The 27,027-nt window shown below is 51.0% G+C and overlaps 1 protein-coding gene across 2 annotated transcripts; it reads right to left on the bottom strand.

Moving 5' to 3' along the window:
• On the bottom strand, window positions 1-24,600 carry TPM4 (tropomyosin 4). Of its 2 annotated transcripts, XM_043467190.1 has the most exons (9): window positions 24,319-24,600; window positions 17,903-18,028; window positions 13,290-13,423; window positions 9,643-9,760; window positions 9,007-9,077; window positions 7,955-8,030; window positions 5,653-5,715; window positions 5,497-5,566; window positions 1-1,421 (listed from the first exon to the last, which is right to left on the bottom strand). In XM_043467190.1, the coding sequence occupies exons 1-9, from the start codon at window positions 24,430-24,432 to the stop codon at window positions 1,339-1,341; spliced, it is 855 nt and encodes a 284-aa protein (XP_043323125.1). In that variant the 5' UTR covers window positions 24,433-24,600; the 3' UTR covers window positions 1-1,338. The 2 variants fall into 2 exon arrangements, with proteins under 2 accessions (XP_043323125.1, XP_043323126.1); XM_043467191.1 differs by lacking the exons at window positions 17,903-18,028; window positions 24,319-24,600 and adding an exon at window positions 17,363-17,713.
• Between the last annotated feature and the right edge of the window lie 2,427 nt (window positions 24,601-27,027).

Raw genomic sequence — 27,027 nt, 5'->3', positions numbered from 1 at the left:
TTGGAGTTTATGTAAAAATTTATTTGACCAAAATGTAGAAAAAGTGATACTATTACATATGATACAGTTGCAAGAATCTAAATGGAAAGTGGGTTTTATTCAATTGCACAATTTGCTAGTGTATCTCCTGGGTAGTGTGGCGCTTAATAAATAGGAGTGAGGGGCAGAGGATTCAGATAAGCTAGAAGCAGGGTGATTCTTTTAGTCAGAATTGTAAACTTGAGTTGGCCCCCACACTGCTGGGGAATGTGGAATGTTTCAGCTCTGAGATGTTAACTGAGAAAGCAGAAACAGAACAAAATGCCCTGTGTACAAAATACTCCATATCCAGTTTAATCAGGAGTTTCTCGGTCTTTGATTAACTTGGTCCTGAAGAAGGAATTAAAAATCTAGATAAGTAAATCTCCAATTTGCCATTCTCTTGAGTATAGAGATGAAGTTATGCCAATTTTTTAGTTTTTACTTTGCTGTCTGAGAGGGCCATTCTGCCTAATATTTGTTCACAGAAAAACAGTCTTGCTCAATTACTGATAGTTTTGAAAAAGACTGCTTCTCTGAATAGGACTGAATTCTCCAACATTCATTCCTCCTGAGTGGATGGCCTCATATCAGAGCAGATAAGCATGGGTCATTATTGGAATAAGACATCAGCTCCTCAGAGAACTTAGAGCAAAAGAAACATAGAGAAGAGCATATCAAGGATCTATCCAAAAAACATCTGGGTAATTATTATGACTCTTTTCTGAGCACTCTCATGCTGACTGCTCAGAGGATGTTTGTTCTGTTCTGCACGGTGGAGTGCGGAAAAGAGCCGGGATGATCAGGTTAACCTCTCTGTGGTTTATGACTTCCCACAGTAACCCCACCCCCACTTTGGTCTGGATGGAAAATCCCCACCCATTTTAATGTGACGATCCCTGGCCTCCTACCACGTGACCAATGGTGGACATTCTCCAACGTTTTAAACTGACCCATGACTAGACATCAGAATCTGTGTTTTGAAAGTGTGGGGTTGTCTATTCTCCCAGGAACCAAATGCCCTCAGTCTTAAAAGAGAGTATGTATGCTCAATATGAAATACCCTGCCTACCTTAGGAATATATGCAATTTAAGGATTAAAAATAGAGCTGAAAAAACTGGTGTCATTTTGGAAAAAAGGAAGGAACAGATTAACTGGTGCTCAAAGCTTCTCTGATACAAAATATTTGGTCATGTATTCATAATTTGCTTGACATTTCCAGCAAAGCGAAGAGGCAATAACAAAAGAAACTTCTTACAAGAGAAGAGAAAGACACGGCGCTCTGGAGTTTCTGTTGGAACAAGACTCTTCTGTTTTGGTTATATACAGTTTAATTCGTTTAGTGTCTGATCCAGTGTCTGATGTAAGCCCACGTTCTCTTCTTTGGCCTGGGCAAGTTTTTCTGGTGAAAATTAAGAATGAGGGAAAAACAAATTAATAAGCGTCTTTATTAAAAGGGGGGAAAAGTTTCTAAGCTCCACATTGCCAGAGTGAAAGAGCAGAGAAAGTACTCTGCATTTTAACTATAGCAGAACACCATGGACTTCTAGACACTAAAAACCAAATCTGGTAGTTAGGGTTGGAAAATGAAATACAGGCTGCTCAGTTAAATTTGAATTTCATATAAATAAAAATTTTAATGGAAGCATATTGCAAATGTTGCTTGAAATACACTTATGCTCAAAATTTATTCATTGCAGAGCTGAAATTAAAATTTAACTGGGTGTCCTGTATTTTAATATGCTAAATCTGGCAATCCTAGAGTCAGAACACCTGACTTAAGCCCCGTGAGGTAAATGCCACTTAACCTAAGTCATTTAAACTTTCTAGGTGTCAGTTTCCCCATCTGTCAAATGGGGGTAATACCATTGTGTGGCAGAGGGTTATCATGAGAAACAAATGAGAAATGCTTCAGAACTTAAAAATGCTACATAAACACAAGCTTTTGGTCTGAGATATGGATGAGTTAATACATTTTCTCTCTAGTGCTGGTTAGTCCCTGAGCTTATGGAAGGGAAATATAATCTTATAACCCATCTTTCCTTTGGAGCTTCTGAGAATAGCTGTTTAAATTCCAGGCATAATTGTGTTACTGTTTGTACACGTCCATCTATGTGTCCACAGCAGTCAAACTCCAGGTAAATGCAAAATGAAATTTAAGCCAGACTACAGGTACGTTATTAAACGGTTGAGCTGATGAAAGAAATGAAAACAAACGACCCCCTCCCCCCCAACCAAACAAATCAACAAAACTCTCAGATGCCACTTAGAGCGATGCATGACAGAGCAGGAGAGAAAACTGGTTTGCGACAAGTAATGGGTGATCAGGGACTAGGCCAGGACTCATTAAAATACCAGAGGAAAGCAAAATACCTCATAAAATGTGATATGATCAGCTTGCAAATATTCAGAAAGAAAACGACTGCCAAAGATGGCCATCTTGCAACTACAACTACTGAAGCTTCCATTTGATGTGATACTTTAAGAAAAAACTAGTGACTTATGATCTGGGAGGATTCTGTCAGAGAATAGTGACCTGGGCCTGTGGAGTCTGGATTAACACAGCAACTGACTGCCTACTGCAGGCGAACCCATTTCTTCTCAGTTATCTCATTTAATCCTTAGGAACTCAGCTATCACTTTTATTTCTGCTGAAAAGGGCTAGACAGCTCAAATGGCAGAGCTGGGGTGCAAAGCAAGGTATTCCAACTCCAAATCCCGACCTCACTTCACCTTGCCACTGGGATTTCCCGGCATCTACTTTGTTATTAGGTCTGAGAGAAAGTAAGTTTCCCTAAAAGTGTTAATTGCCCTTGACAAGTGTGACAGCAAACCCCGCCCTCCACCCAGCCCACCACACAGTCAACAGGTAGTAGTAGATCCACCATAGCCCTAATCTCTGAAGTTCCACCTAGGTGCTTAGGTAGAATGACTGGATAGGCAGGGCTGCAGTTATTTCAAAGGGTGGAGGCTACATATGTCTGGAAAAATTCCAGGAACAAATACCTGGAGAGAGCAAACAAAAAACACCCACCCCTACAGCATTTAATCTTTCCAGGGTCACATGCATGGCAATGTGACAGGAGTGGTTTACGCAGAAGTTCAGGGGGGAAGGCAGTTAGGAACAGAGGAAAGTTGGGGGTGGAAGGGTGTGGGTAGTTTAGTAAAGTTGTATTTTGCAGAAATGAATAAAGAATTGTGACAAAGGTTCCCACCTGAATAAAAAAATTACTGGATGAGGAATAAGTTATGGTGACCAAAAATAAATGATCTACTCAGAAGTCTTCATGCCACTTTCATGTTCAAGGGGGCAATCTAGAAGATGGCTTGGACTTCAAAATGTCAGTGTTTCTGGGACAATTTGAGGTGGTGGTAGTGGTGGGGTGCAGGGGAGAACCGGATAGATTATTTGAAATTTGTGGATTCTCTTGGGGAAACTGATGAACTTTTGGTCCCTAGAGGTTTTTAACACCCATACACAAACTTCATGAGCCCTCACTAAACCAACGTTCCTGGTTCTAGTTAACTCTGAGGGGAGATACATGTTGCTCAGGAAAGTTGCTTTGGAACTCAAGAATCACCTCAATTCCTTTGTTCGGCATTCTAGCAGCTTCCATCCCCTTGCCCTGCTATGGGATGCCCCTTAATTCCTTGCAGTTGTTTTCTAAGGGTAGGGAATAGAGGTGAGCTTCTCTGGTGAGCTGCCTCCCAGGACTGGGAGCTGAAGAGGTGCTTCGTGAACAATGAAGACATAGGGAACCCCAGACACCATTCTCCAAGTAAAACACAGAGAAAACGAGAGAAAAGGACTTAAGGAGACCAAAATGCCATTGCTGCTGTTTGAATCCACAGATGAAGTGCCATCCCAAGGTAGCTTCTTTTTAGAGATAAGCCGGCTGGTTTTTGCATGTTCTGCTGACTCTGTTAAGCTGCTCAAGAGGTTGGATGGGTCTCCATTCAAAACAATTTCTATGTAAGGAAAAACTGCTAGTGGCATGCAGATACAGTTAATATAGCTAATACATTTGAGAGCTCAGGCCAAATTGGCTTTTGTTTTTATGTTGTCAGAAAAGAATCATATGAGCATAATTTTCTTTTTTGAAACCAGCTCTTCATTTGAACCACTCACTTTTGGTTGCAGTCACGGTTAAGGGCCTCAAAGGCCCTTATCTCAAAGCCCACAGCTCAAAGGCAGCAAGTGGAGAAAATGAAAATGAGAGGGCATGAAGATGAGGACGGCCTGTCTTTATTTCAGTCACACAGTCACAGACTCAGCAGCAGAAGGCTTGAAAGATCAAACCAGAAGGCAGGAAACTGGAGCTTCTAGAAGCCCACAGGAGTGGAGGTACCACAGTGAGAAGGCAGACTTCAGTATTGCTAGGACAGAGGGTGGCATCCCAGCCGCCTCTCAGGAGAGAGGTCGTGTCATTGAACATGTGGTCCAGGTCCTTGCTGGTAGCTTTGTATGTGAGCGTCTGAGCGTACAGCTCATCTAGAGGGCAGAGGTCCCCAAGGAGAGAGTTCAGAAGAGGTACGGAATATAGAATTCAAGGGTTGGAGTGGAGCGATATACATTGAGAGGAAGAAAAAACAGTGAGAAAACAAAGCATGAACTGGGACAAGGTTGTATCTCATGTAAAACAAACGAGAAAACATAAGATCTACGGAGTGATTTCTCAGTGGAGTGAAGTTCTGCAGGGGATTAGCCATAGTGAAACTTTAGAAAGAGTGGTGACTAGAAATGGTGAGAGCTTCTCCCCACCAATCTCCCATCCCAGGTTATCTGACTTTCAGTGACGTCATCCGGCCCGAAGGTCACACTTTGGAATGGGGCATTTTGCCTTATATGGAAACCTCACTTCCCAAACCAAACACTGGGACACATGGCCTGAAGAACGAGTTCTGTACCCTTTCTGGGAGGGACAGGCAGTTTGGGAGAACCGAAATTCCAGGATTCTGGAATTTCCGGGTTACTCCGTGAAGAGCACAGGACAGAATTTTTTTAAAAGATGAAACACTTCAAGAAATTCTGGGATACGTGGGCACCAGACTCACAGACTGGAGTCTTTATTCAGGTCTCTACAGTCTCTAAATTTCCATTTTCTCATATTGTGATAAGCTTTGCGCTCTCTGGGAGAGAGTTTCCGTAAAAAATGCAAGGCATTTAAAAAATGTGAGGCGTCTCAGAAATGAGCAAATTGAAGGAAACTCTAAAGAGCTAAAAAATCAGCCATATTTGGATCTCTGTACTTACATATGGAGTTAATTACGCAGAAATATTTTAGTTCTGGAAAAATGGCAACCCTAGTTTGAATCTGATTTTGCACTGTCCTGTCCCAGGGCTCCAGACTTCCAGATGTGACATCACTCTGCTCCCCTGACGTGGATGAAGCCCAAACCAGCCTTCCCAGATTTCCCCTGACTGTACGTGTCGTGTAAGGGGGAGGCAGAGCAAACACAATTAGATGATTTCATACCTTCCAGGTCATCAATTGTCTTTTCCAGTTTCGCAACTGTTCTCTCTGCAAATTCGGCACGGGTCTCAGCCTAGGGCAGAAGGAAGAAGTCACCAGGACTGCTTCAAGACCAACCCCAGGAGAATCCCGAACCAGCTGGGTGGGAATCACACTCACCTCTTTCAGTTTGTCAGACAGAAGCTTAATTTCTTCTTCATATTTGTCCTCCTTTTCAGAATACTGCGGGAGAGATCAAAACACTACTTTTTAAAAAGGAGGGAGCGGGGGGACAGCACAAGAGAATGCATGTTCCCCGATTCTCGGAGAAAAGCGCGTGCTTGAAGCTACGAACCTGCCTAAGCAGCAAAGTAGAGACAGACACCTTTCCAGGCAGATGAAATGTGTGGGAAACTCAGAGTCTGGGAGGGGATCCCTCTGGGATGGGACTGATCTCAAGACCTGAGCTGACAACTCAAGATACACGTGTGAAGATGGAGGCAGATGAATGAATGGAAACATGCCTCTCAAGGCCCTCCACCGCAGCTGGCGTCGTCTGTTTCCAACCCCACTTCCCACCAGCTTCCTGCCACTTCCTAAGCCTATTCTGAGTACTCTCTGGTCTCCCAGCCCTTGACTACATCTGGGCCCCCAGGCATGGAATGTCCCATTCCTCACTGCTGTCTGTCAGAAGGTATGTTTGTCTTTCAAGGCTCAACTCAGGTGAGTATTAGCTAACCTTTATCAACTTCCAGCTGTGTTGTTAACACCAATCCCAGTTTACAGATTAGGGAGTGAGTCACGGAAGCTAGCTAATTTGTCAAGGGTTACATGGCTACTACCTGACCGAGCCACAGCTGGAACCTGATTCTGGAATATGAGCTCCTGGCTGGCATCCTGCCCTATAGTTTTTTTTTTTTTCCCCCTTTAATAATTTTATTTATTTATTTTTGGCTGTGCTGGGTCTTCCTTGCTGTGAGGGCTTTCTCTAGTTGTAGCAAGCGAGGAGGGCTCCTCTGTAGGCACACTGCACAGGCTTCTTATTGCGGTGACTTCTCGTGTTTCAGGCTCTGGGGTGCTCAGGCTTCAGTAGTTGCAGCTCCTGACTCTAGAGCGCAGGCTCAATAGCTGTGGTGCATAAACTCAGCTGCATGTGCGATCTTCCCGGATCAGGGGTCAAACTCTTGTCTCCCGCACGGGCAGGCAGATTCTTTACCACTGAGCCACCAGGGAAGCCTCTATGGTCTTTTCTAAGGTCACCTCCTTGCGACACCTTTCCCAGCTTCCCAAAGTCCCTCTGTGGAAGCCCCACCACACCCTAATTACTTTGTCAACCCTTCTACTCAACTAGACTACAAGCTCTTCCAGAGCAGAAGATCACCACAGCATCTCTCCCAATGACCAGTCTCTCACATACCCACATTTATTCACCAACTAGCCCAGCATGAAATACCCGCCAGGCACCACGCTGGGACTAATGACACAGCTCTAAAGGAGACCAACAGAGTCCCTGTCTCTACAATCTAGCGAGGAAGGCACGCAATTAATTATAATAAATGTGATCAACCCTCACGATAGGGAAAGAAGTAGGTGGGGCTATGCAGTTGAGAAATACCTAACCTGGATGAGCAATCCGGGAGGGGTGGACAGGGGGTTGCCAAGCAGAGAGAAAAGGGGGCAGCCATCCCAGGCTGACTGGACAGAAGCTTCAAAGAAAGCAGTGGAAGGGACCAACATGGAACATCTGTGAAACGAGTTCAGTGCAACGGGAGGGGAGGAGGAGGAGGGAGAGTGAGGAAGAGCTGAGAAAGAGGAACTCAACAGCAGGGGTTGGGAGGGGAGGAGGGAAGGTCACGGAAGGGTCTGTACGTTCTTGCTAATGTAATGACTAATGCTCTCTCCTGTAATGACTACTTTGGGTACTGTTTCAGCAGCAACAACAAAAAAGCCCAATTCCACCTGTGATTGCTGCTCAACCTTCTAGAAAGTATTTCTGGAGGAACCCAGGGATGCAGTTGAGAGTGCGGCTCTGTAGGCTCTGTATGTACATGAGGAGGCTCAGAATTCCCTAAGATGAGCCTGACCAGGCCCCCATTTCAGGTTCTAAATTCATCTCCAGGGACTTTCCTGGTGGTCCGGAGGTTAAGACTCCTCGCTTCCACTACAAGGAGTATAGGTTTGATCCCTAGTTGGGAAACTAAGATCCCACACACTGCCTTGTATGGCCAAAATAAATAAATAGATAAATAAGCCCACCTTCGTAGGAGGCTGAGATAAAAGCTGGCATTAAGACCCTATGAAAGAGGGAAATCTAGCCATTGGACACCCTTTTCTATAGGAGAAAAGGAAACCTGGCTGCTGGGTACCAAAGCTACTGTTGGCAAACACAGGTCAGATCCCCGACACCCTGGCACGCTCCTGTGTTCCTTGGGGGAAGAAAAAAGGCCAGCAAATCACCCTCCAGCTCAAGCCAACCACCAACCTTTTCAGATGCAGCCTCTAGTGACTTCAGATTGTTAGTGACATTCTTGAGTTCTTCTTCCAGGTCACCACATTTTCTGCCCAAAGACAAGAGAAGATTTTTGGTGTCTTATCTTTTTGTACAAACCACAGTCTCCCTAAAAAGTTTTCTAAAGGAGGAATCCGCACTGCCAGGGGCCCCCAGAAGGAATGTGGGGAAAAATGTTAATGGCTTTCTCTGAGACACAGTGCTGTGTACTTGTCAAAACCCCATCGTGCCAGGCAAAGGCGCGGCAGGCCGAGGAGTGTTTGGGAGGTTTGTAAAGCTCTCTGGGCTCCCGCCAAGTCTGAGGCAACAGGGACTTGTGAAATCCACGATTGATGAGGCTGACTCCGGAAGGTGTTTAAGAATGAGACGCAGTGCAGGAGGCTGGGAGGCGGCAATCCGAGTTTACACTGGACACGCCAGGAAGCAGGCCTGGGATGGGTTTCGGAAACCAGATCTCTTAGCACTGCAGGGATGCTCTGGGGAGCTCGAGTCCCCACCCGAGTCTGAGGGGAGAGGCTTTTGGGGTTTTGTGGTGGGGGGTGGGGGGAAGGGAGCTTGTGGGGACTCTGGTCAAGCTTCTCACCTTTCCTTGCCACCAAGAATGTGTCCTAGCCAAACAATGACATCAAGAACAAGGCATTTAGACACAGACACGGCAGCCTGCCCTCAGTGTTCCCTTAAGAAGGCACAGCCTCCTGAGGATTCCTCTCTAGGAAAACGGGACTTCTGGGCTTCTCGGCTACTGCCCAACACTTGTATTTCCTAATACCTTTGTGGCAAGAGTGAACACGTGGGCGGTACTTCCCAGGGCAGTGAGAACAAACAGTCGCCTGTCACTCTTTGTCAGCCAGGGAAGCAGAGAGGAGGGACTGAAGGATGAGTCCCAGATACCCATCCACTTGACCAGAGGCCCTGGTCGGTATCCATTCCCAACATAACGTACTCCCTCCCAGCTCCCCAACCAACCCCCATCCACCATGTCTGGAGCTGAGCTGGGCACCACCCAACCCCACTCTGCCACTCACAATTCGGACACCTCGGCACGCTCCTCTGCCCGCTCTAGCTCACCCTCCAGGATGACCAACTTACGAGCTACCTGCAGAAACAGGAAGGACCAATTAAGACTGACCCCCAGAGCCACATCTAATAGAATACCCCATCCCCACCCGGAGCAAACAGCAAGGCCATGTCCAGCAACCTTGCGGCTTTCTGCTGCTGCTCCAACTCTAATTTCCAAACCTAAATTCTCTCCTGTGGGCCCCAGGAAGGGGAAGGAAGAGACAGGGCCATGGGGGCAGGCAGAAGGAGCAACTGAGCTTTCGTGGTCTAAAGACCCACGGCCGGGGACCACAATTCCCCATTTTAGCCTAACGCCCAGCTGGAGGACAAAAAAAAAGGGATCTGATCACTTGGTTTCCCCTTTAAGTCTAAGTCCCCACTTGTCTGACCGTCACAGAATTTCCCAGGACTTCTGGCATCGTGGAAGATATGGTCTCCTAGACAAGCGGCCGTCTTCGGAAAAAAACAGATGTGGATGCAGAAGGACAGCTGAGCTGACCAAGAGCTTCCTTTAGACGGCCCCAGGGTTTTCCCTATCACAGGTCCATTTCCTCCCCGCTTCCTGCTACTGCCATCTGCCAGCCCCACTCCCCACCACTCACCTCCTCGTATTTGCGGTCGGCCTCCTCGGCGATGTGCTTGGCCTCTTTAAGCTGCATCTCCTGAATCTCCATCTTCTCCTCATCTTTCATGGCGCGGTTCTCTATCACCTTCATCCCTCTGCAAGGAGCAGAACCTGTCATTGCCTCCACACACACATGACCACCTCATTGCACACCTTCAGGCATCTAACTCATCTAAACACTTCACTGACACCTACCAAGAGCCACACTCCAAAGAGGCAACTAGAGCTGCTCACACTCATGTGCATCTTTGCTGATTGCCAGGCACCATTTTTAAACTTCACAATCCCTGTCCCTAGAAATAGGTACAGTATCCCTATTTCAGAGAGGAAGAAACTGGCATAGAGGAGCTAAGTAACTTGCTCGAGGTTACACAGCCAGTAAGAAGCAGGGCTGGGATTCAAACCCCGGTAATGTGGTTCTGGAGTCCACACTCCTATCCCATAGTCTCTCACTAACTAGTGACGAGGGGGACTTGTACGCCAACAGTTACCAGGATCTGATCGAAGGTCTGGGCTGGCCTGGCTGTGGGAATGATGGATTCTACTGCATTGGGGTGAGGAGTGGGGTAGGGAGGGTGTGTTTGTATATCACAAGGGGCTTCTCAGAAGAGAGTCCACAAGTGAACAAGGAGAGGAAAGGTATTCTTCAGTGAGAGAGAGCGATATACAAGAAAGCCCCAGAGAATGGATAAAGGACATGTGGTACATACATACAATGGAATATTACTCAGCCTTTAAAAAGAATGAAATAATGCCGTTTGCAGCAAGATGGATGGACATAGTGGTTGGCATATTCAGTGAAGTAAGTCAGACAGAAGTGAAAGTCGCTCAGTCGTGTCTGACTCTTTTGTGACCCCATGGACTATACAGTCCATGGAATTCTCTGGGCCAGAATACTGGAGTGGGTAGCCTTTCCCTTCTCCAGGGGATCTTCCCAACCCAGGAATCAAACCCAGTTCTCCCACATTGCAGGTAGATTCTTTACCAGCTGGATCACAAGGAAAGCCCGAGTCAGACAGAAAAGGAGAAATATTGTGCGACACCCCTTATATGTGGAATCTAAAAAGAAGTGATACAAATGAACTTACAAAGCAGAAAGAGACTCACAGACTTATAAAACAAACTTATGTTGCTGGGGGGAAGGGAGAGTTTGGGAGTCTGGGATGGACACACACACACTGCTAGATTTTAAATGGGTAACTAACAAGGACTGTTTGTATAGCACAGGGAACTCTGCTCAGTGTTATGTGGGAGCCTGGAAGGGACGGGGGTTTAGGGGAGAATGGATTCATGTATATGTAGGGCTGAGTCCCTTTGCTGTCCGCCTGAAACTATCGCAACATTGTTAATTGGCTATGCTCCAATACAAAATAAAAAGTTCAGAAAAACAGAAAGCCCCAGAGGAATGAAAGAATATGGCAGGGAAGTCAGGGTGGTTGCACCACAGGCCGCCTGAATGACAGGCTAAGGGTTTTTCTCCGAGGGAACAGGGAACCACGGGAAGGTTTCAGAAACAAGTGTGAATGGAAACCAGAATGATGGCTGGGACTTCAGTGGGAAGACCAGGTAAGAGGCAGATATCCACAAAGTGATGGGTGAGGAAGGCCTGAACTGAAGTGGATACGTCCACTAGGGGTAGGACAGTGTCCTGGGAACAGCTGGAAGTGCCCTACCACTTCTGACCACGAAATGGAGCTCACTGTGGCCTGCACTGTGTGGAGTGGACATGCTAAACTCAGATATCTCCAAAGAAGAGGCCAACCCAGTATAATGTATCAGTGTGTGTCAGGCCTGCCCACGGAGGACCATTATTATACTTCTAATAAACACTTCCATTCGGACTGTCCCTGCCATTCTCAGCTAACTATCAAAACACTCTCCAGGCCCGTACTGGGCTTTCCAGGTGGCACAGTGGTAAAGAATCTGCCTGCCAATGCAGGAGACGCAAGAGACTTGGGTTCAATCCCTGGGTTGGGAAGATCCCCTAGCAGAGGAAACGACAACCCACTGCAGTATTCTTACCTGAAAAATTCTTTGGACAGAGGAGCCTGGCGGGTTACACAGTCCATGGGGTCACAAAGAGTTGGACACAACTGAGCATGCAAGCCTGTACCAGGCCCTGAGATCAGCAAGCTTGGAAAATCCCCTGCAGTCAAGGGGCCGATCAAAGGGACTAGCTCAAGGCCCCATAGTAAATGGCAGTGGAAGGACTTAGATCTAGATTCTTCAGCTCCCAAGTATAGAATCCCTTCCACCTAAACATCAGGCTCTAACAAGGGCGCCATCAACGGCTGCTGGTAACATGATACCAACAAGCGAAGGGCCTTTTGACTTGGGGAGGTGTGAGAAATGAGTGAGATGCCTGGCCAGGCCGGTGTGACTGTGAACAAGGGAAGCACCTAGCTGAGGCCCCTGGCACAGCCGTGAGCAACTTGTGACTGGATCCTTCATACTTCCACATGGCTGCCCTGAACTACTGCCCTCTCACTCTATGAAGTGGCTAAAGCAGAGCCCGCACCGTGATCTGTGCCCTCCTAAGGGCTATTCCACTGTACGGCAAACTCCCCCTTAGGCAACTCAAAAAGTCAGTCGCCAAGATTCTCCAGTTGGTTTAGCCCCCACCACCAGGAATGGATCCTTGGGAGAAGTTTCTACCAGAGAACTATGGTGCCCATGTGCCAAGTTGCTTTAGTCGTGGCCGACTCTTTGCAACCCCATGGACTGTAGCCCGCCAGGCTCCTCTGTCCATGGGATTCTCCAGGCAAGAATCCTGGAGTGAGTTGCCATGCTCTCCTCCAGGGGATCTTCCTCAACCCAGGGATCGAATCTGCATCTGTTGCACTGGGAGGCGGGTTCTAGTGCCACCTGGGAAACTTGAACTATGGTGGATGAGTCCAGTGTGAATTCTGGTGTGATGCTGTGGCAGATATGTGAGGACCACCAGCCTAGCCCACACCACCACCACACCAGGAACCCACTGACCACCACACGGAGATGGCCGCTTCTGTGAATTACACAATCTGCCCATAGTCCTCCAGAGTCTGCACCAAGGCGTGCTGCTCATGAGGACACAGCACCCTGCTGGAGGCAGCAGGAGAATGCCCTGGAGGTAAGAAGTGCTATCAGTTGCAAATACTTTAATCGGAGTGGTTCGTGCATGTCCCCGACACATAGTTGTCCAGTGACCCAGAGCCTGAAGCACTGCTAATAATCACTTTTGCAGACAGCCCATTCCAAGTTTTCATCCCCCGCCTTCTCATATCACCCTGGAAACTGAGGTCTTGAGATTGCTGACAACCAGACGCACAGTGACTTTCAGAGAACAGGACACACAGCGCTCTGAGAAATGCCTGCCAACGACAGTCACAGCTACAGTCTCACATCTGCCCATTTTTTGCCTTCCTCTTTCTGGTGGTAGCTTTCCTTCATAACCGCCACATCAAATGCCTCCACACACAGCAGGATGGTTTACAAGGTGTTGTTGCCCATTTGTATGTTTGTGTACACATGTGTGTCCCCGGGATCTCACTGACTCTCACCCCAGCTCCGGGAGGTTGGCAGTATGGCACGACCCCAATTTCCCAGAAGTAAACGCTCATGCCACCGGGTTCAAAGCGTCCTCACCTCTCACTCTCATCTGCAGCCTTTTCCGCCTCCTCCAGTTTCTGCAGGGCTGTGGCCAGTCGTTCCTGAGCTCTGTCCAACTCCTCCTCAACGAGCTGGATGCGTCGATTGAGAGCTGCCACATCACCTTCGGCCTAGGGAGGTCAGACGCGGAACCAGGTTAAGAAGGACGTAGGTCAGCCAGCCTTCCACTCACACAGTGCCCTTTTCTCCAGCTAACATGCTTCCCCCGCTGAAGCCCACCCAGGAATCCAGGCGGTAAGGAATTCAGACTGTCTCTTCTGGACAATGTGAATTTCCCCCAAATGTCATTGCACTCTCCCAATAGGACAGGCTCTCAAGTCATTACGGGCTTCCCTGGTGTGGCAGTAGTAGTAAAGAATCCATCTGCTAAAGCAAGAGATGTGGGTTCAATCCTGGGTCAGGAAGATCCCCTGGAGGAGGAAATGGCAACCCGCTCCAGTATTCTTGAGAATCCCCATGGACAGAGGCGCCTGGCAGGCTACAGTCCGTAGGGTTGCAAAGAGTTGAACTCGAGGGAGCACAGCGCTCAAGTCAATACAGGACAGAGAGAGAAGCAAGCTGTATCTTCTAAGAGGATGGTGCTGGCCTCTCCATGGGACTTCTAGAGAGCAAGGCCACCAAGCAACAAGCTCACTCTGTCATACAAGGTCTGCTCCTAGCCACCTGAATGTTAAGACAAATGCAAGACTCTGGATGCCTCAGTTATATGCTGGCCGTATATAACTGGGGTGGGGGTGCTGAGTCGGGGCAGCCCAACTGGAACTCCATCTTTAATCAAGGCTGGCTGAGAGATGTTGGGACAAAATGATATAAGAAAGCAAAGAAAATTTGGTTACAGGCACGGGAGAGATGGCGGAACGGCTTTACTGGCTTTTCACCTACAAGGAAGGTAATAAATACGTTGGCATGCATAAGAGCAAGAATTCGAGGATCAAAACGTACTGGTCAGAATCCTCGCCCCGCCAGTGTTCAGCCATGTGGCACTGAGCAGGCAGCCTCCCTGCCTGCTTTGAGCCTATCCCAGGGCCCGTTTCCTTCATACCTTTCTGGGGACTGTAATGCAAGGGTGTGGCATCGAAGCTGGCATGTGGGAAGTCCCACAAAGGGCAGCTCTTGCTGCCATGATTCTCCCCCATTTAATCCTCGTGGATCTCACCCATTTTACAGTTGGGAAAACTGAGAGAGGCAGGAGAGGGGAAACAGTCTTTTTCAGTGTCCCAGAGCTGGCAGGGAACAGCTTCTTGAGCCCCAGCCCAAGGTTCTTCCCTTGCCAAATCTACACTCTTGAGTCCTGTGGGGGCTTTGAGGCCTCACACTTAGGAGTATTGAGAACTGGTAAAATAGGGCCCAACTGATGGGAGAAGTATAAAGTCACCCTGGCTTCTTCAGAACAAGACAAAGAAAGAATCTCCAAATGGGGGAGGGCTGTAAAAAATTAGAGGAGTAACAGAATGAGGCCAGAGTTGCTGAAAAAACACAGAATCAGGAAACTTTTCTTAGCTCCACTATCCTAATTGCGGAGGGAGAGGAAATTCCCGCAGGTGTTTCTGATCACAGCTTCCTCCGGAACACCAGTGTGGAGAATCCATTTAAACCACTGATGAGCTATTTTAAGAACTGTCACCCACTCCTTCCAAAGAGTGGGTGCTTTTTATTCTTCTTAAAATTAGATGAATCTTCACTCCTTCAGCAACTGGAGCAGGAACGGACTCCTCCCCTCAACGTTTTTTTAGTACACTTACAAAATTGTGTAACCAACACCACCATCTAATTCCCAAAAGTTTTGTCACCCCACAAAGAAACCTCACGCCCACCAGTAGTCAAGGCACTGATTTCTCAGATCATGCGGCGATGCTTGATTCATGAGTAGGTTTTGTTTTTTTTTAAAGAGCCCCTCCTTTTATGGAGGATTCTGAATCCTGACAACCATGCTTTTGGCACATTTTCAACTATCTGGAACGGAAATAGTTCTGAGATATATTCTTCTATGTACAGATATACATATATATGTATTCTTGAAAAACTGCTAGTCACTGCTAGTCATTTTGGGCTCCACCCCTTCCTGCAATCAAAGCTTCTACACTCTACAAAGGATTTTCCTTATAAGGTAAAAGAGGCTTGCTAGATACATGTGGCAAAGCAACAGGAAGATGTCGGTTAATCACACAAAAATCTAAACCAGCTGTCGGGAGGCAGACCCAGAAGTCTGCCACACGCCGGCTCTTGGCTTTCTCTACAAGAGACTGAAAAAGGCCTCCCCTCCCCCCTTGGCTTCATTCCTTCTGCCCAGGAACCTTCTTAAGGCTTTCTCCCCTTTTCCTGACCAAGAGAAGCCCGCTTTGAAAAGTGAACTTTTTAAGAAGTTCGAAACTTTTCCAAAAACATCTTTCCTCCCAACTGGATGGTCCCACTCCTGAGTCTTGGCTCACAGCTGAGGGCCATTTTTAAGCAGGAGTAATTGTCCTCCAGCGAGATGGCTTGGGATGAGATCAGAGGGAGGGTTATGCCGGTTACGTGTGTGAAAGAGGCCAAACCAGCTACTGTTGGGAGGCTCACACCAGGTTTCTGAGGGCTCTTCACGCCAGGGCGGCCCTTGCAGGATTAAAGGCTTTGACTACAGCGAGCACGGAAACAATTCTTTGAGGGGTGGGGGCGATTCTTACCCAGACCTGTCGACACCCACAGCAGTGCCCTCTGCCTGGGCATCTTTTCCACTGCTGGGGTCCCCACCCTGAGTCTCAACACTCCAGCTTTCCGAGACCCTGGGCCTCCACACTCTTCTTCCAACTTTCTTTCTGAGTCTTTGCAGTCTCTTGTCCCAGCAAACTCTTACTTATTCCTATAAGACTGCTCAGCCTCCATTTTGAAGCCTATCCCACTGGCTGGTTCTTTCTGTCATGCTCCCAGTTAGCAGAACACAACCCTCCGCCGCCCCGCGTGGTAATCAGCCTTATCTGACTCCCCTGGCCCCCACCAGGCTGTGAGCCCCTCTAAGGTAGAATGCGGGGAGAAAAGCGCAGGAATAGAGCACCTACTATATGCCAGGCAGAGAGGTTTTCCTCCAGAGTCCCTCCCAGCAATCCTGCTGGGGTGGGGGTGGGGGGGGGCACTATTGTCACCCCGGCTTTGGAGACACGCTCCTCCTAGGAGTCAAGTACCAAGTGGGATAGGATGGGATTGGGATACAGATCTCTCTCCACTCCCAGAGGTGGCCACCACCTGTCCCATCCCAAGGGGCCATCAAGGGACGAAGAGAGGACAGTGAACCCCCCCCCCCACCCCCATTCAGCCCCGGGCCTCGCATTTGCAGCGGCCGCACACAAACGACCGTGGATCGAGGGCCCCGAGCTAGCATTCCAAGGTCTTCGCGAGCCAGGCAGGGTCCCGCGCGGCCCTCGTTCCCGCAGGGGACCATCTGGGGAGGGAAAGGCCGGCGGCTCGGGAACTGAACTTCCGCCCCCCGCCTGGAGCAGACACGTAGCTGCCGCGCCCCTGGGAACAGCTGGGAAAGTTCGGCAGGAACCGGGAAGCCCTGGAGGTGGCGAGTAAGTGCGGCGCCCCCACCCCCACTCCCAGTATCGGCCGGTCCAACCCCAGACAATGGAAGCTCAACGTTTTCACTCTCACTTCCCGCTCCTAGGTGGAGCTGCAGCTCCCCGCCCTCCCCCGCCCGGACCCGGGCGCCAGCGGCGGCGAGTCAGAAGGCAGCAGGGTGCCCCCTACCTCCACTCCCCACTCCGGGATCGCGCACCCCCCCCCCCGGACCATCCCCCCCATTTCCCGCTCCACCAGCCCCGCCCGACCCGGATGCGGCGCCCCCTCCCCTCGTCCCAGGCCAGGGAAGGAGAATGGCGGTGGAGGATGGGATCTCTGCAGCCGGTCCGCGATCCGGAGCGCTGGGGCCGAGGGTGCGAAAGTGGGATCAGGCGGGGGCGACAGCGGCTGGCGGGCAGGGAGCGGGTGGCTCAGGTAGAAGGGAAGAAAGGAGGGCGCGGCGGGGCCGGGGGTGCGGGAGCCCGGGCGCGCGGTGCCGGGGCGCGGGCTCTCACTTTCTCGCGCCGCTCGCGCTCGCCGTCCAGCTCGCGCTGCAGGCCCTGCGCGCGGTCCTCCGCCTCATCCGCTTGCTGCTGCAGGGCCTGGATCTTGCGTTTCACCGCCTCCAGGGAGTTGAGGCCAGCCATGGCGCGGAGGCGCACGCAGCGGGCGGCGGGCAGCGGCGGGCGCTCGGTTCGGCTAGGCTCCGGCAAGAGCTGCAGCAGCCGCGCCCCGGCCCCCGAGCCTTTGCCTGCGCCGGGGCCGCCCCCGCCTCTCCCCGCCCCCGGCCCGGCCGCCGTCGGGGCGATGAGGTCACCCGGCCGGGCAGGCGACGTCAGCACCGCTGGGGGAGGGCCTGACGTCGGCACCGCTGGCCGCAGCTGCTGGAAAGTGCCCCTTTTCGGGACTTATTTGGAGAAAGCGCCGGGAGGCACCGCCTTCTCCTCTTCCTCCTCCTCTTCCTCGAGCGCTTCCCGCCCGCCCGGCCCCGGGGCTCCTGCCTGGCTCGGCCCGGCCCGGCCCGGCCGCTGACGCCCCCGTTACTGGGTACGTACGTCGGAGGCTTTCTTCTCCGTCAGCTCCAGCTTCTCCTGCGCGTCTTTCAGGTCCTCGGAGTATTTGTCCAGCTCATCCTCAGTCCCCTTAAGCTTCTTCTGGAGGTGGGTCAGTTCCTCCTCCACCTGGGGACAGATCGGGGGACGCATCAGCCTGGGGGGCCCCGTCCTCGAGGTGCAGGGGCGCCCCCCACACTCACAAGAATCCAAGTTTCCTGATCTGTGAAACAGGGAGAACAATGTTCTGCCCCACTCACTAAATGTACCACTGGTACCTATTAACATGGCTTTCACATCCTTCCCTAGTCCTGGGACCAGATGTGTTTATATTTTTTTGGTGGTGGTGATGGTGGAGGGGGGGTCTCCCAGTACTCTTGCAGAATCTATCACAGCTTTTGAGAAACAAGTCCCGACACGTTTTCTAGAAACTCGGGTTCAATTTTGCAGCCTCCCCGGTGGAGTCATACTCTGGCCTGGACCATCCCTCCCTTCAACCTTCCCAACATTGGCAGCCAGAGAAGCTTCTTAAGTCTATGTTGACCCTACCTCTGGCAAGGACCTGCCATGGCTCTCTATTGCCCAAAAGAGTGAAAAAATGAAAGTGTTAGCTGCTCAGTCGTGTCCCACTCTTTGTGACCCCATGAACTGTAGCCCATCAGGCTTCTCTGTCCATGGAATTCTCCAGGCAAGAATACTGGAGTGGGTTGCCCTTCCCTTGTCTAGGGGATCTTCCTGACCCAAGGAGCCAACCTAGGACCTGCTGTGGTTCCCAATTGCCCAAGAGAGTGGTTCTCACAAAATACCCTGAAGGTTTGAAAGGCTCAACCCCTGCCCTTGTCCCCCACTCCTGGGACTTTGTGGAGCTTACTGGAAGAGAGCTACTCCTTAGAGATCACTTTCTTGGGAGATTCAGGTTAGAGATTTTCAGTTCTTGCAGTCTTTGTGTTTAATAAAAATGTCTGAAACACTCCCCAAATTTTCAGTCCTCTTCGTTTATCCAGAAAGTCTTGCCCCCTCCCAGCACCCCCAGTTTGAGAAGCCCTATGGAATACAAAGACCCCTTCACCTCTCCATCACCCCCCACCACACCAGTCAAGGGTCAACTCAGAAAGCTTCTATGTCACCCTCCTTCCCTCTGCACCTCCCCCTCCGGCCCCTAACTTTGGCCTGGGGTGCTCAGTCCAGCTCAGGTTTTGATCTGACTTTATGTCTCAGGTGGTTTGACCCCTGGTCCTATTCATGCTTCTAAGGTGAGCAGACAGCCCGCATGGGCCTTGCATCCTCCTCCTGCTTCCTCCTTATGGCAGGAAGCCCAGAGAGGTGGAGTGACTATCCGTGGGTCACACAGCACTGGATCTGAACCCACATCTGAACAAGCCCTCCTAACTGACCTACTTTTCTGCAGCCCTCTGTGGCTCCTGTTCATTCCTGAGACGATGTGTGAAATGTGCCAGGTGCTGTGTGTGTTGTGTATGTGTTTCACGTGTGCGTGCACACATGCAGATTCTTGAAAGGGCTGCTATTCCCGCTCCCATTCCTAGGCCTCTGAGTGTCTTACTAATGAGCTGAGGAATGGAAAAGAGGTGGAGGATCCGAGGAGGAGGAGGAGGGTGGCTGCAGCTTCCACCTACGACAGGGTTCACTGGCCCTGACCTTGACATCTAGGCAAGGAGCCGGGAAGGCTGACCTCCAAATCCCCGTTGTCTGACCCTGTCCCCCATTCTGGCCTCTGTTGTCATCTGCGAAATGGAAGCCTTGATCTGGTGGCCTTCCAGCACTCTAGCAGCTGCTTTTGAAATTCCGCTTTCACTGAGAAAATGAGCCAGTTTCCTTAAAGAAACAGGTCAGCCTGACCCAACATCCACCTGACTTCCTTCCAGCCCTGCATGGTACAGCATTTCCTAGGTGCTAGGACTTCCCCTGACAGTCCAGCGGTTCAGACTGTCTGCTTCCACTACAGGGCACGTGTTCAATCCCTGGTCAGGGAACTAAGGTCCTGCCTGTGGTGGCCAAAAAAAATTTTTTTTCTATAGCAGCATTTCCTTGGTGCTGTATGTCAGGCACAATGCTCTTATAACATGAACGACTGAGGGCAAATTCTGCAGCATTGGGCTCATTTGATGGGTGTCAAGATTGTTTTTGATGACTTTTTCTGGACAATAAAGGGTGGGGATTGTGATAAAGGGGACAGGGGGCTATGAAACAGAATGTGCCAGTGTCACAAAAGGGTAATGTGAAAGTGAAGTCTCTCGGTTGTGTCCGACTCTTTGTGACCCCATGGACTGTAGCCTGCCAGGCTCCTCTGTCTGTGGGATTCTCCAGGCAAGAATACTGGAGTGGGTTGCCATTTCCTTCTCCAGGAGCTCTTCCCAACCCAGGGATCAAACCCAGGTCTCCCGCATTGCAGGCAGATGCTTTACCATCTGAGCCACCAGGGAAGGTCAGAAGGATAAACAGTCCCTAAGTGAAAACAGGAGTTGCCTGAGGCCATTCAGAGAGGGCTATGAACCCTTGTCAGACTGACTTCAAAGCTGGCTTGCTTGGCCGCTAGGCTAGGCTGTGTTCATGGCCCAGCAAGCCCTCCTCCTATTGACCTCCCCACCCAGGTCCCTCCCCTGGGTGGTCTGCACTGTTGCACTGGGCCCCTAGTCCCTGTCCCACCCTCTGGCCCCACCCTGACCCCTGGGGCAGGGGTACACCTCTGTGTTTGGCTCTGTCCCCCTTAGGGATTTCCCCCATGGCTCAGCTGGTAAAGAATCCATCTGCAATCCAGGAGACCCAGGAGATGGGGGTTCAATCCATGGGTTGGGAAAATCCCCTGGAGGAGGAAATTCTTTAGTGTTCTTGCCTGAAGAATCCTCTGGACGGAGAAACCTGGCGGCTACAGTTCAAACGGTTGCAAAGAGTCGGATTGGGCTGAGTGACTAAGGGCAGCAGACCCTCTGGGGCTGGGGCCCTTTGAGAAACAGGCCTGGGGCTTAGGTCACCCTGGGCTCCAGTACCACCCAGCACAGAGCTAGGCTCAATGTTCACCACTGAATCCCGGAGGAAGTTTGCAGAATGAATCAATGACACAACTGCAAGTCCCTCTGGTTGGAGCCAGGTCTGAAAAAGTAAGTGAAGCTGACACAGGTCAGGTTCCTGTCCCTCTGAACTGCACACGCACAAAGCACCTAGGACGTGTGATGTCTCACTGCGGAGGCTGAGCCTTGCACTGGCTTTCCAAGGTCTCCCTCAAGTCACTTCCTTCTTGGAGCCTCAGTTTCTCTGCCTGTAAAATGGCTAGGAAGGTCATGGATGGCAGACCGTAGTCCCTGCAAATGGGGCCTTTGGGCTGGGCTGAGGCAGGATGTGGGGTCAAAGGCCAGTTGGGGCGGATGTCACTGCCCTGCGAGGGGTGTGGGCAGGAAGCAGGCCAGGGAGGCCCGGCCCATTCCCACACGGCGCAGAGAGGGCTTGGAATGGGGGCTTTGCTGCAGGGTCCCTGAGGGTCAGGCTGGCCCAAGACCCATGCTCTCTGATCTCCGGATGCATAGGGCACTCTGAATAAGCTTAGCCTTTCATGATCTCCTGCCTTTGTTCCCAGGCAGAATGGGCTATCTGCCCTATGGGGCTCGGGCTTCTGCTTTGCACCTCTGGAATCTGACGTACCCTCTATCAGAGGCATCATTTGCCCCCATTTCTCAGATGAGAACACTGAGGGAACTCAGTGAGAGAGCGGCAGCAATGTGCCCTAGTTACAGAGTTAGATGATCTGGCCTGGATGTGAGCACAAGTCCATGGGGTAGCAAAGAGCCGGACATGACTGAGCACGCATGCGTGCACCACCCTAGTAGGCAGCTTTGGGCCAAAAAAACCCCCAAAAAACAAAAAAACAGAATGAAAATCCAGTTGGAGATCAGAGACCCTATCCCCGCCTCCTTGGCCATGCAGCCGGTGGGATGCTTTGAGGAGCCTTCCCTTTTGGACTCGTGTCTGCCCTGGGGCTTCCCTCGTGGTTCAGTGGTAAAAAATTCTCCTGTGATTCAGGTGATTCAGGTTTGATCCTTGGGTTGGGAAGATCCCCTGGAGAAGGAAATGACAACCCACTCCAGTATTCTTGCCTGGGAAATCCCATGGACAGAGGAGCCTGGCGGGCTATAGTCCATGGGGTCACAAAGGAGTCATACAAGACTGAGCAACTGAACAACTGCTTTGTTAGAATGTGCTATATCAGTCACTCACACCTTAGTGTGAATTAGAGCTGTTAAATTGCTTTTATCTGAATCCCTGGCTAAAGCCCTCATGCTGAATTCTTAGTTGCTCAGTCGTGTCCAACTCTGCAACCCCATGGAATGTAGCCCACCAGGCTCCTCTGTCCATGGGGATTCTCCGAGCAAGAATACTGGAGTGGGTTGCCATGCCCTGTCTCAGAGCCCTCATGGTAAGTGCTAAATGATGGATGGAGGCCGCAGCTCAGGGCCAGCACAGGATGGGCGTTTGTGTTTGCCAGGGAGGGAGGAGGGTTTGTGGCAGGGAGCACTGCGGGTGGGGCTGTCCTGTGCGGATATGTTACTGCGCACTTAGGGTAGCTCCGGGACAGTGGGGGATGGGGAGGCCCAAAGGGGAAGTAGGGTGGGGTAGGAAAGAATCCTGAGTTCATGGAGCGCTTACACTGTGCCGGGTACCATGCCAAAGGCTCCACCTGTCTAGTCACCTCTAGTCCTCCGACGGTGGTAAGGGAAGCAACACTGTCACTTCCTCATCTCACACATGTAGCCACAGAGGCACAGAGGTGAAGGTGGCTTCCCTGGTGGCCCAGCGGTAAAAAATCTGCCCGCAATGCAGGAGACCTGGGTTTGAGCCCTGGATTGGGAAGACCCCCTAGAGGAGGTCATGGCAACCCATTCCAGTATTCTTGCCTGGAGAATCTCATGGACAGAGGAGCCGGTTGGGCTACTGTCCATAGGGTCACAAACAGTCAGACACGACTGAGGTGACTTAGCATGCAGCAAGCATGCCCAGTGCCTGAACTGTGAACACGGCCAATCTGAGCTCAGAGTCTCCACTTTTACCTGTTGAGCTGGCCTGGCGCCCAGGATGGGCAGGGCTGAGCACTTGGAGTCACCATCCTGGGCGTCTCCTGGGGCTTATCGGAGACCCTGAAGCTCCCCAGGGCTTGGCAGTTGACCCCAGGTGGGGCAGGCTACTCTGGGAGGGATCAAGATCCCCTTCCCTCCTCTTATTGGCTACTCTGACCACCCAGACCCAGACAACTGACTCCAGTTCTCTGCCCCAAGCCAAGGTCTTGGGACTGTCCAGCCCAGCCCCCTTCCATTGGCTCTCTGATGGATCCCTGTTGTCCAGGCCCCCTGGGAATCTTGTCCCCAAAGCTCTGAATCCAGGGCCTCTGCCTGCCAGAGGCACCCCCACCTTCCCCTGCCAAGCTCACAGCAAGGGGACCCTCAGAGACACATTGAGATTCTCAAGTGCACCCTCAAATCTCTACCCACCCCAGGCCCCAAACCCTCATCAGCTGCCCCACCACACACCCATACTCTCGGCCACACTTCCCAATCTGTCACTCACAGTCACACCTGAAACAGGTGTGCCCTGAAACAGGCACCTGTCACCCACACTCACACACAGATATCCCAACAGAAACACAACCGTGCAATCGGCACACACATACCCTGACAAACCCACATGCACCCATGCCAGCCCCAAATGCAGTCACCGCAACACACACACACACTCACCCTGACACACACAATTTCATCAATATCATGTCAACATTTGTACAAGAACACACAGCTAGTCTCGTCCCCTGTTGATAAAACCCAGGGCAATACTACCATCAACACACACTCAGACTCACAAACACATCCATTCCTATTCACACCCACTGTCAACAGCTACACACTCAGGCCTTCCTCGGCACACATATTCTCAGTCACCTTAAGGCCTCCACACAGCCAGAACACACACAACACATGTGGACACGCAAATGCTCAGACACACACAAATACCTTTTACATACACACAGCTGCCCTAAACCACCCCTTCTACCACACCCTGCGTGGCGATCCCCTCACCCCAACACACCTCCTCAGACTCATCTTCTCACACACAGACACAAGCAGCCCACACAAATGCCCCTCCCTTTCTTACACACTTTCCCACTCTCTCACTCACTCACTTTGCTTCCACTGGACTTCCTGGAAGTGGGTCCAGGCGGCCCCCTCTCTCCCAGCCCAGGGACCCCTCTGGGGAAGACAATAGTCCCCTTACTCTCTCTCAGCCAGAGCACCACCCCTGTCTCAGCCCTAGTCTCCCAAGTCCTAAGGTTTCCTGAGATTCCCACCCTCCGCCCCAGAACCTCACCAGCTCAGAGAGGGTGCTGGGCAGCCCGGCGCGGCCCAGCAGAGGTACATCACCTGCTTGCACTTTTCCTCGGCAGCTTTCTTATCCGACTCCGCCTGCTCGGCCCGGTCGATGGCGTTCTCCTTGTCCAGCTTCAGCATCTGCATCTTCTTCTTGATGGCCTCCATGGCTGGGTGGTGGGGGGCCGTGGGCGCAGAGGGGGCTGCGGCGGCTGTGGCTCAAGTGAGCAGCCAGGGCGGTGGAGAGGCCCTTATAGGCTCCCGGGGTGCGCCGCCCTGCTGCGGGGCGAGTCTTGGAGGAGGCCCAAACGCAGGCCGCCTGGGCCAGCCGCCACTTGCTTGCTTGCTCAGGAGGACTTGGCCAGCTCACCGGCCTCCCCGCAGCCCTAGCCTTATTTGGGCCTAGGATTTTCTCAAAGGGAAAAAAAAAAAAAGCCAGACCCATTTCCATTTTTAACCTGGTGATACTGGTCCCGCCTGGGCAAGCGGGCACAGCGCTGGCCTAGAAGGGTGAGGCTGGCCTGCGGACTGGCCTCAGTTTCCCCGTCTGTGGTTGGGTGGGCTGAAAGGGCTGGCGGGTGGGTGAGAGTAGGAGTGAGGTGGGCAGAGAAGGCGCCTGTTCTCCCTTCTTCCCCCTCCTTCTGGGTCCCTCCAGGTATTGGGGGTCAGAGCCGCACCCCGTCTTTTGCCACCCCTGGGGGCCTCCCTGGATAACTCCCACCTCTGTCTGACCAGTCTGTCTCCTTGTCTTTATCTTCTGTCTTCCTTTGGGTGACTGTCTCTGTGTCTCTCTCCATCTCTCTGCCTCTTTATATGTTTCTCCATTTTCCTCTTCCTGTCTCCCCATCTCTTTTGGTCTTTCCCCCTTTGGACTTTCCCTGTATCTCTTTGTCTCTCTCCCCCACTCTCTGCATCTCTTCCTCTATGTCTCTTCTCTGTCATCTCACCTGCCCCTGTGGATCTGGCCCACCAGGGCGAAATGGACCTGGGCTGTCTTTCTCTAGGAATCTCTGGGAGGCCAAGGCAGGCCCAGACCAGACTCTGATCGCCTTCCTTAGCTCTTGCCCTCTCTCTCCCCTGCTCGGAATCTGGCCACGGCTCCCCAGCACTGGTAGGAATATGAAGTGGCTTAGCTCCTCAACTTCTCACTCAAGACTCCTGCCCACTCCCACCCCTCGCTCTCCTCCCACTCAACTCAGCTCCTCCACTGCTTCCAAAGCAGGGAATCCCTATTATTTTTATTATTTGATCATCTGTTTTGGACTGTGAGCAGCTTTGGGGCAGTTCTGTGCCTGAGTCTTGTCTGTGGCCCTCTGAATGCACCCCTGGAAGATCAGAAAGTCCTTATTAATTCAGATGAACAATTCCCTCTGTACAGTCATGCACTCACTCATACATTCACACACAGACACATCTCTTAACTAGGAAACTTCTATTCCTCCTGCAAAGCCCAGAGCAGATGGCCCCCTCCTCCAGGAAGCCCTCCTGTACTCTAGACAGAGCTCTGGACCCCCAGCCCAGCATCAAGACTTCTATATGGGATGGAGTGGAGGTAGTGAGGCTTCTTGCGACCTTGCCCAAGGTCGCAGAGGGGGTATGGCATTGGGCAGTAGGCAGCACCACTGGGGAGTGTGGGGGTCAGGCTAAGATCTAGGGTCCCCAGCACTTCTCTGCCACCTCCTGATTCCTTCACTGCCCCTTAAGCCAGCTTCCTTTTCTTTGTCAGGGTGAGATCATGGTGAGACTATCTCCCCTGCATCCTCTCCCCCACCCCCATTGGCACAAAGGCCATAATGGTAGCACACAGAATATTCTAGAACCTTTCTCATGCTCCAAAGACACATTTCTCCCCATGTTCAGGAGAACAACTCTCTTCTCCATCCTCCTCCCTTATCTCACCCAGCCCCAGTCCTCGCTGTGCAGACTGCTTCCTCTTTTTTTTTTCCATTTATTTTTATTAATTGGAGGCTAATTACAATATTGTAGTGGTTTTTGCCATACATTGACATGAATCAGCCATGGATTTACATGTGTTCCCCATCCTGATCCCCCCTCAGACTGCTTCCTCTTATGATAAAAGCATACCATCAAAATGGCATCTTGAAGAATTCAGTGATGATTAAAGGACACTGGATAAATCATGGAATACTGTTCAGTAATTGTACACCACGTGCGGGATACCCTGCTCAGCACTGGACTCACAGTGTCTCACTGAAACCTCCCTCAACCCTAAGAGTTAGGGAACAGATTTCTTTTTTTAAGAATTGTAGAATTTTTTTTTTCCGACTTTTTATGTTGGAGTTGATTAGCAATGTTGTGTTAGTTTCAGCTGCACCACCAAGTGATTCAGTTATACATGTATCGGTTCTTTATCAAATTCTTTCCCCTGGACTTCCCTGATGGTCCAGTGGTTAAGAATCCACGTGCCAGTGCAGGAGACACAGGTTCAGTCCTTGGCCTGGGAAGACCCCACATGCTGTGGGCCAGCTAAGCCCATAAGCTGCAACCACTGAGCCCACCTGCCTGGAGCCCGTGTGTGCAAGGGGAGAAGCCGCCACGCCGAGCCTGTGCCCTGCCGCTAGAGAGTAGCCCCCGCCCGCCGCAGCAAGAGAAAGCCCTCAGCAACACACACCTGGCACCGCCATAAATAAGTAATTAACTAAATTAAAAAAATCCTCTCCCCACTTAGGTTGTTACATAACATTGAGCAGAGTTCCCCTTGCCACACAGCCGGTCCCTGCTGGCTCTCCATTTCAAATACAG

The sequence above is a fragment of the Cervus canadensis genome, chromosome 4 (genome assembly GCF_019320065.1).
Source record: "Cervus canadensis isolate Bull #8, Minnesota chromosome 4, ASM1932006v1, whole genome shotgun sequence".
NCBI classification, from domain to species: Eukaryota; Metazoa; Chordata; class Mammalia; order Artiodactyla; family Cervidae; genus Cervus; species Cervus canadensis.
This window is presented reverse-complemented; position numbering and strand designations above follow the sequence as displayed.

What these genes read in the sequence shown, in the direction of transcription:
- TPM4 (XM_043467190.1), bottom strand. Translation starts at nt 24,432, where the DNA reads ATGGAGGCCATCAAGAAGAAGATGCAGATGCTGAAGCTGGACAAGGAG. An exon ending in GCTGCAGATGAGAGTGAGAG is followed by an intron (nt 9,761 to 13,289) that starts GTGAGGACGCTT and finishes TGCTCCTTGCAG; the next exon opens with AGGGATGAAGGTGATAGAGA. An exon ending in TGTCTGACAAACTGAAAGAG is followed by an intron (nt 5,567 to 5,652) that starts GTGAGTGTGATT and finishes CTTCTGCCCTAG; the next exon opens with GCTGAGACCCGTGCCGAATT.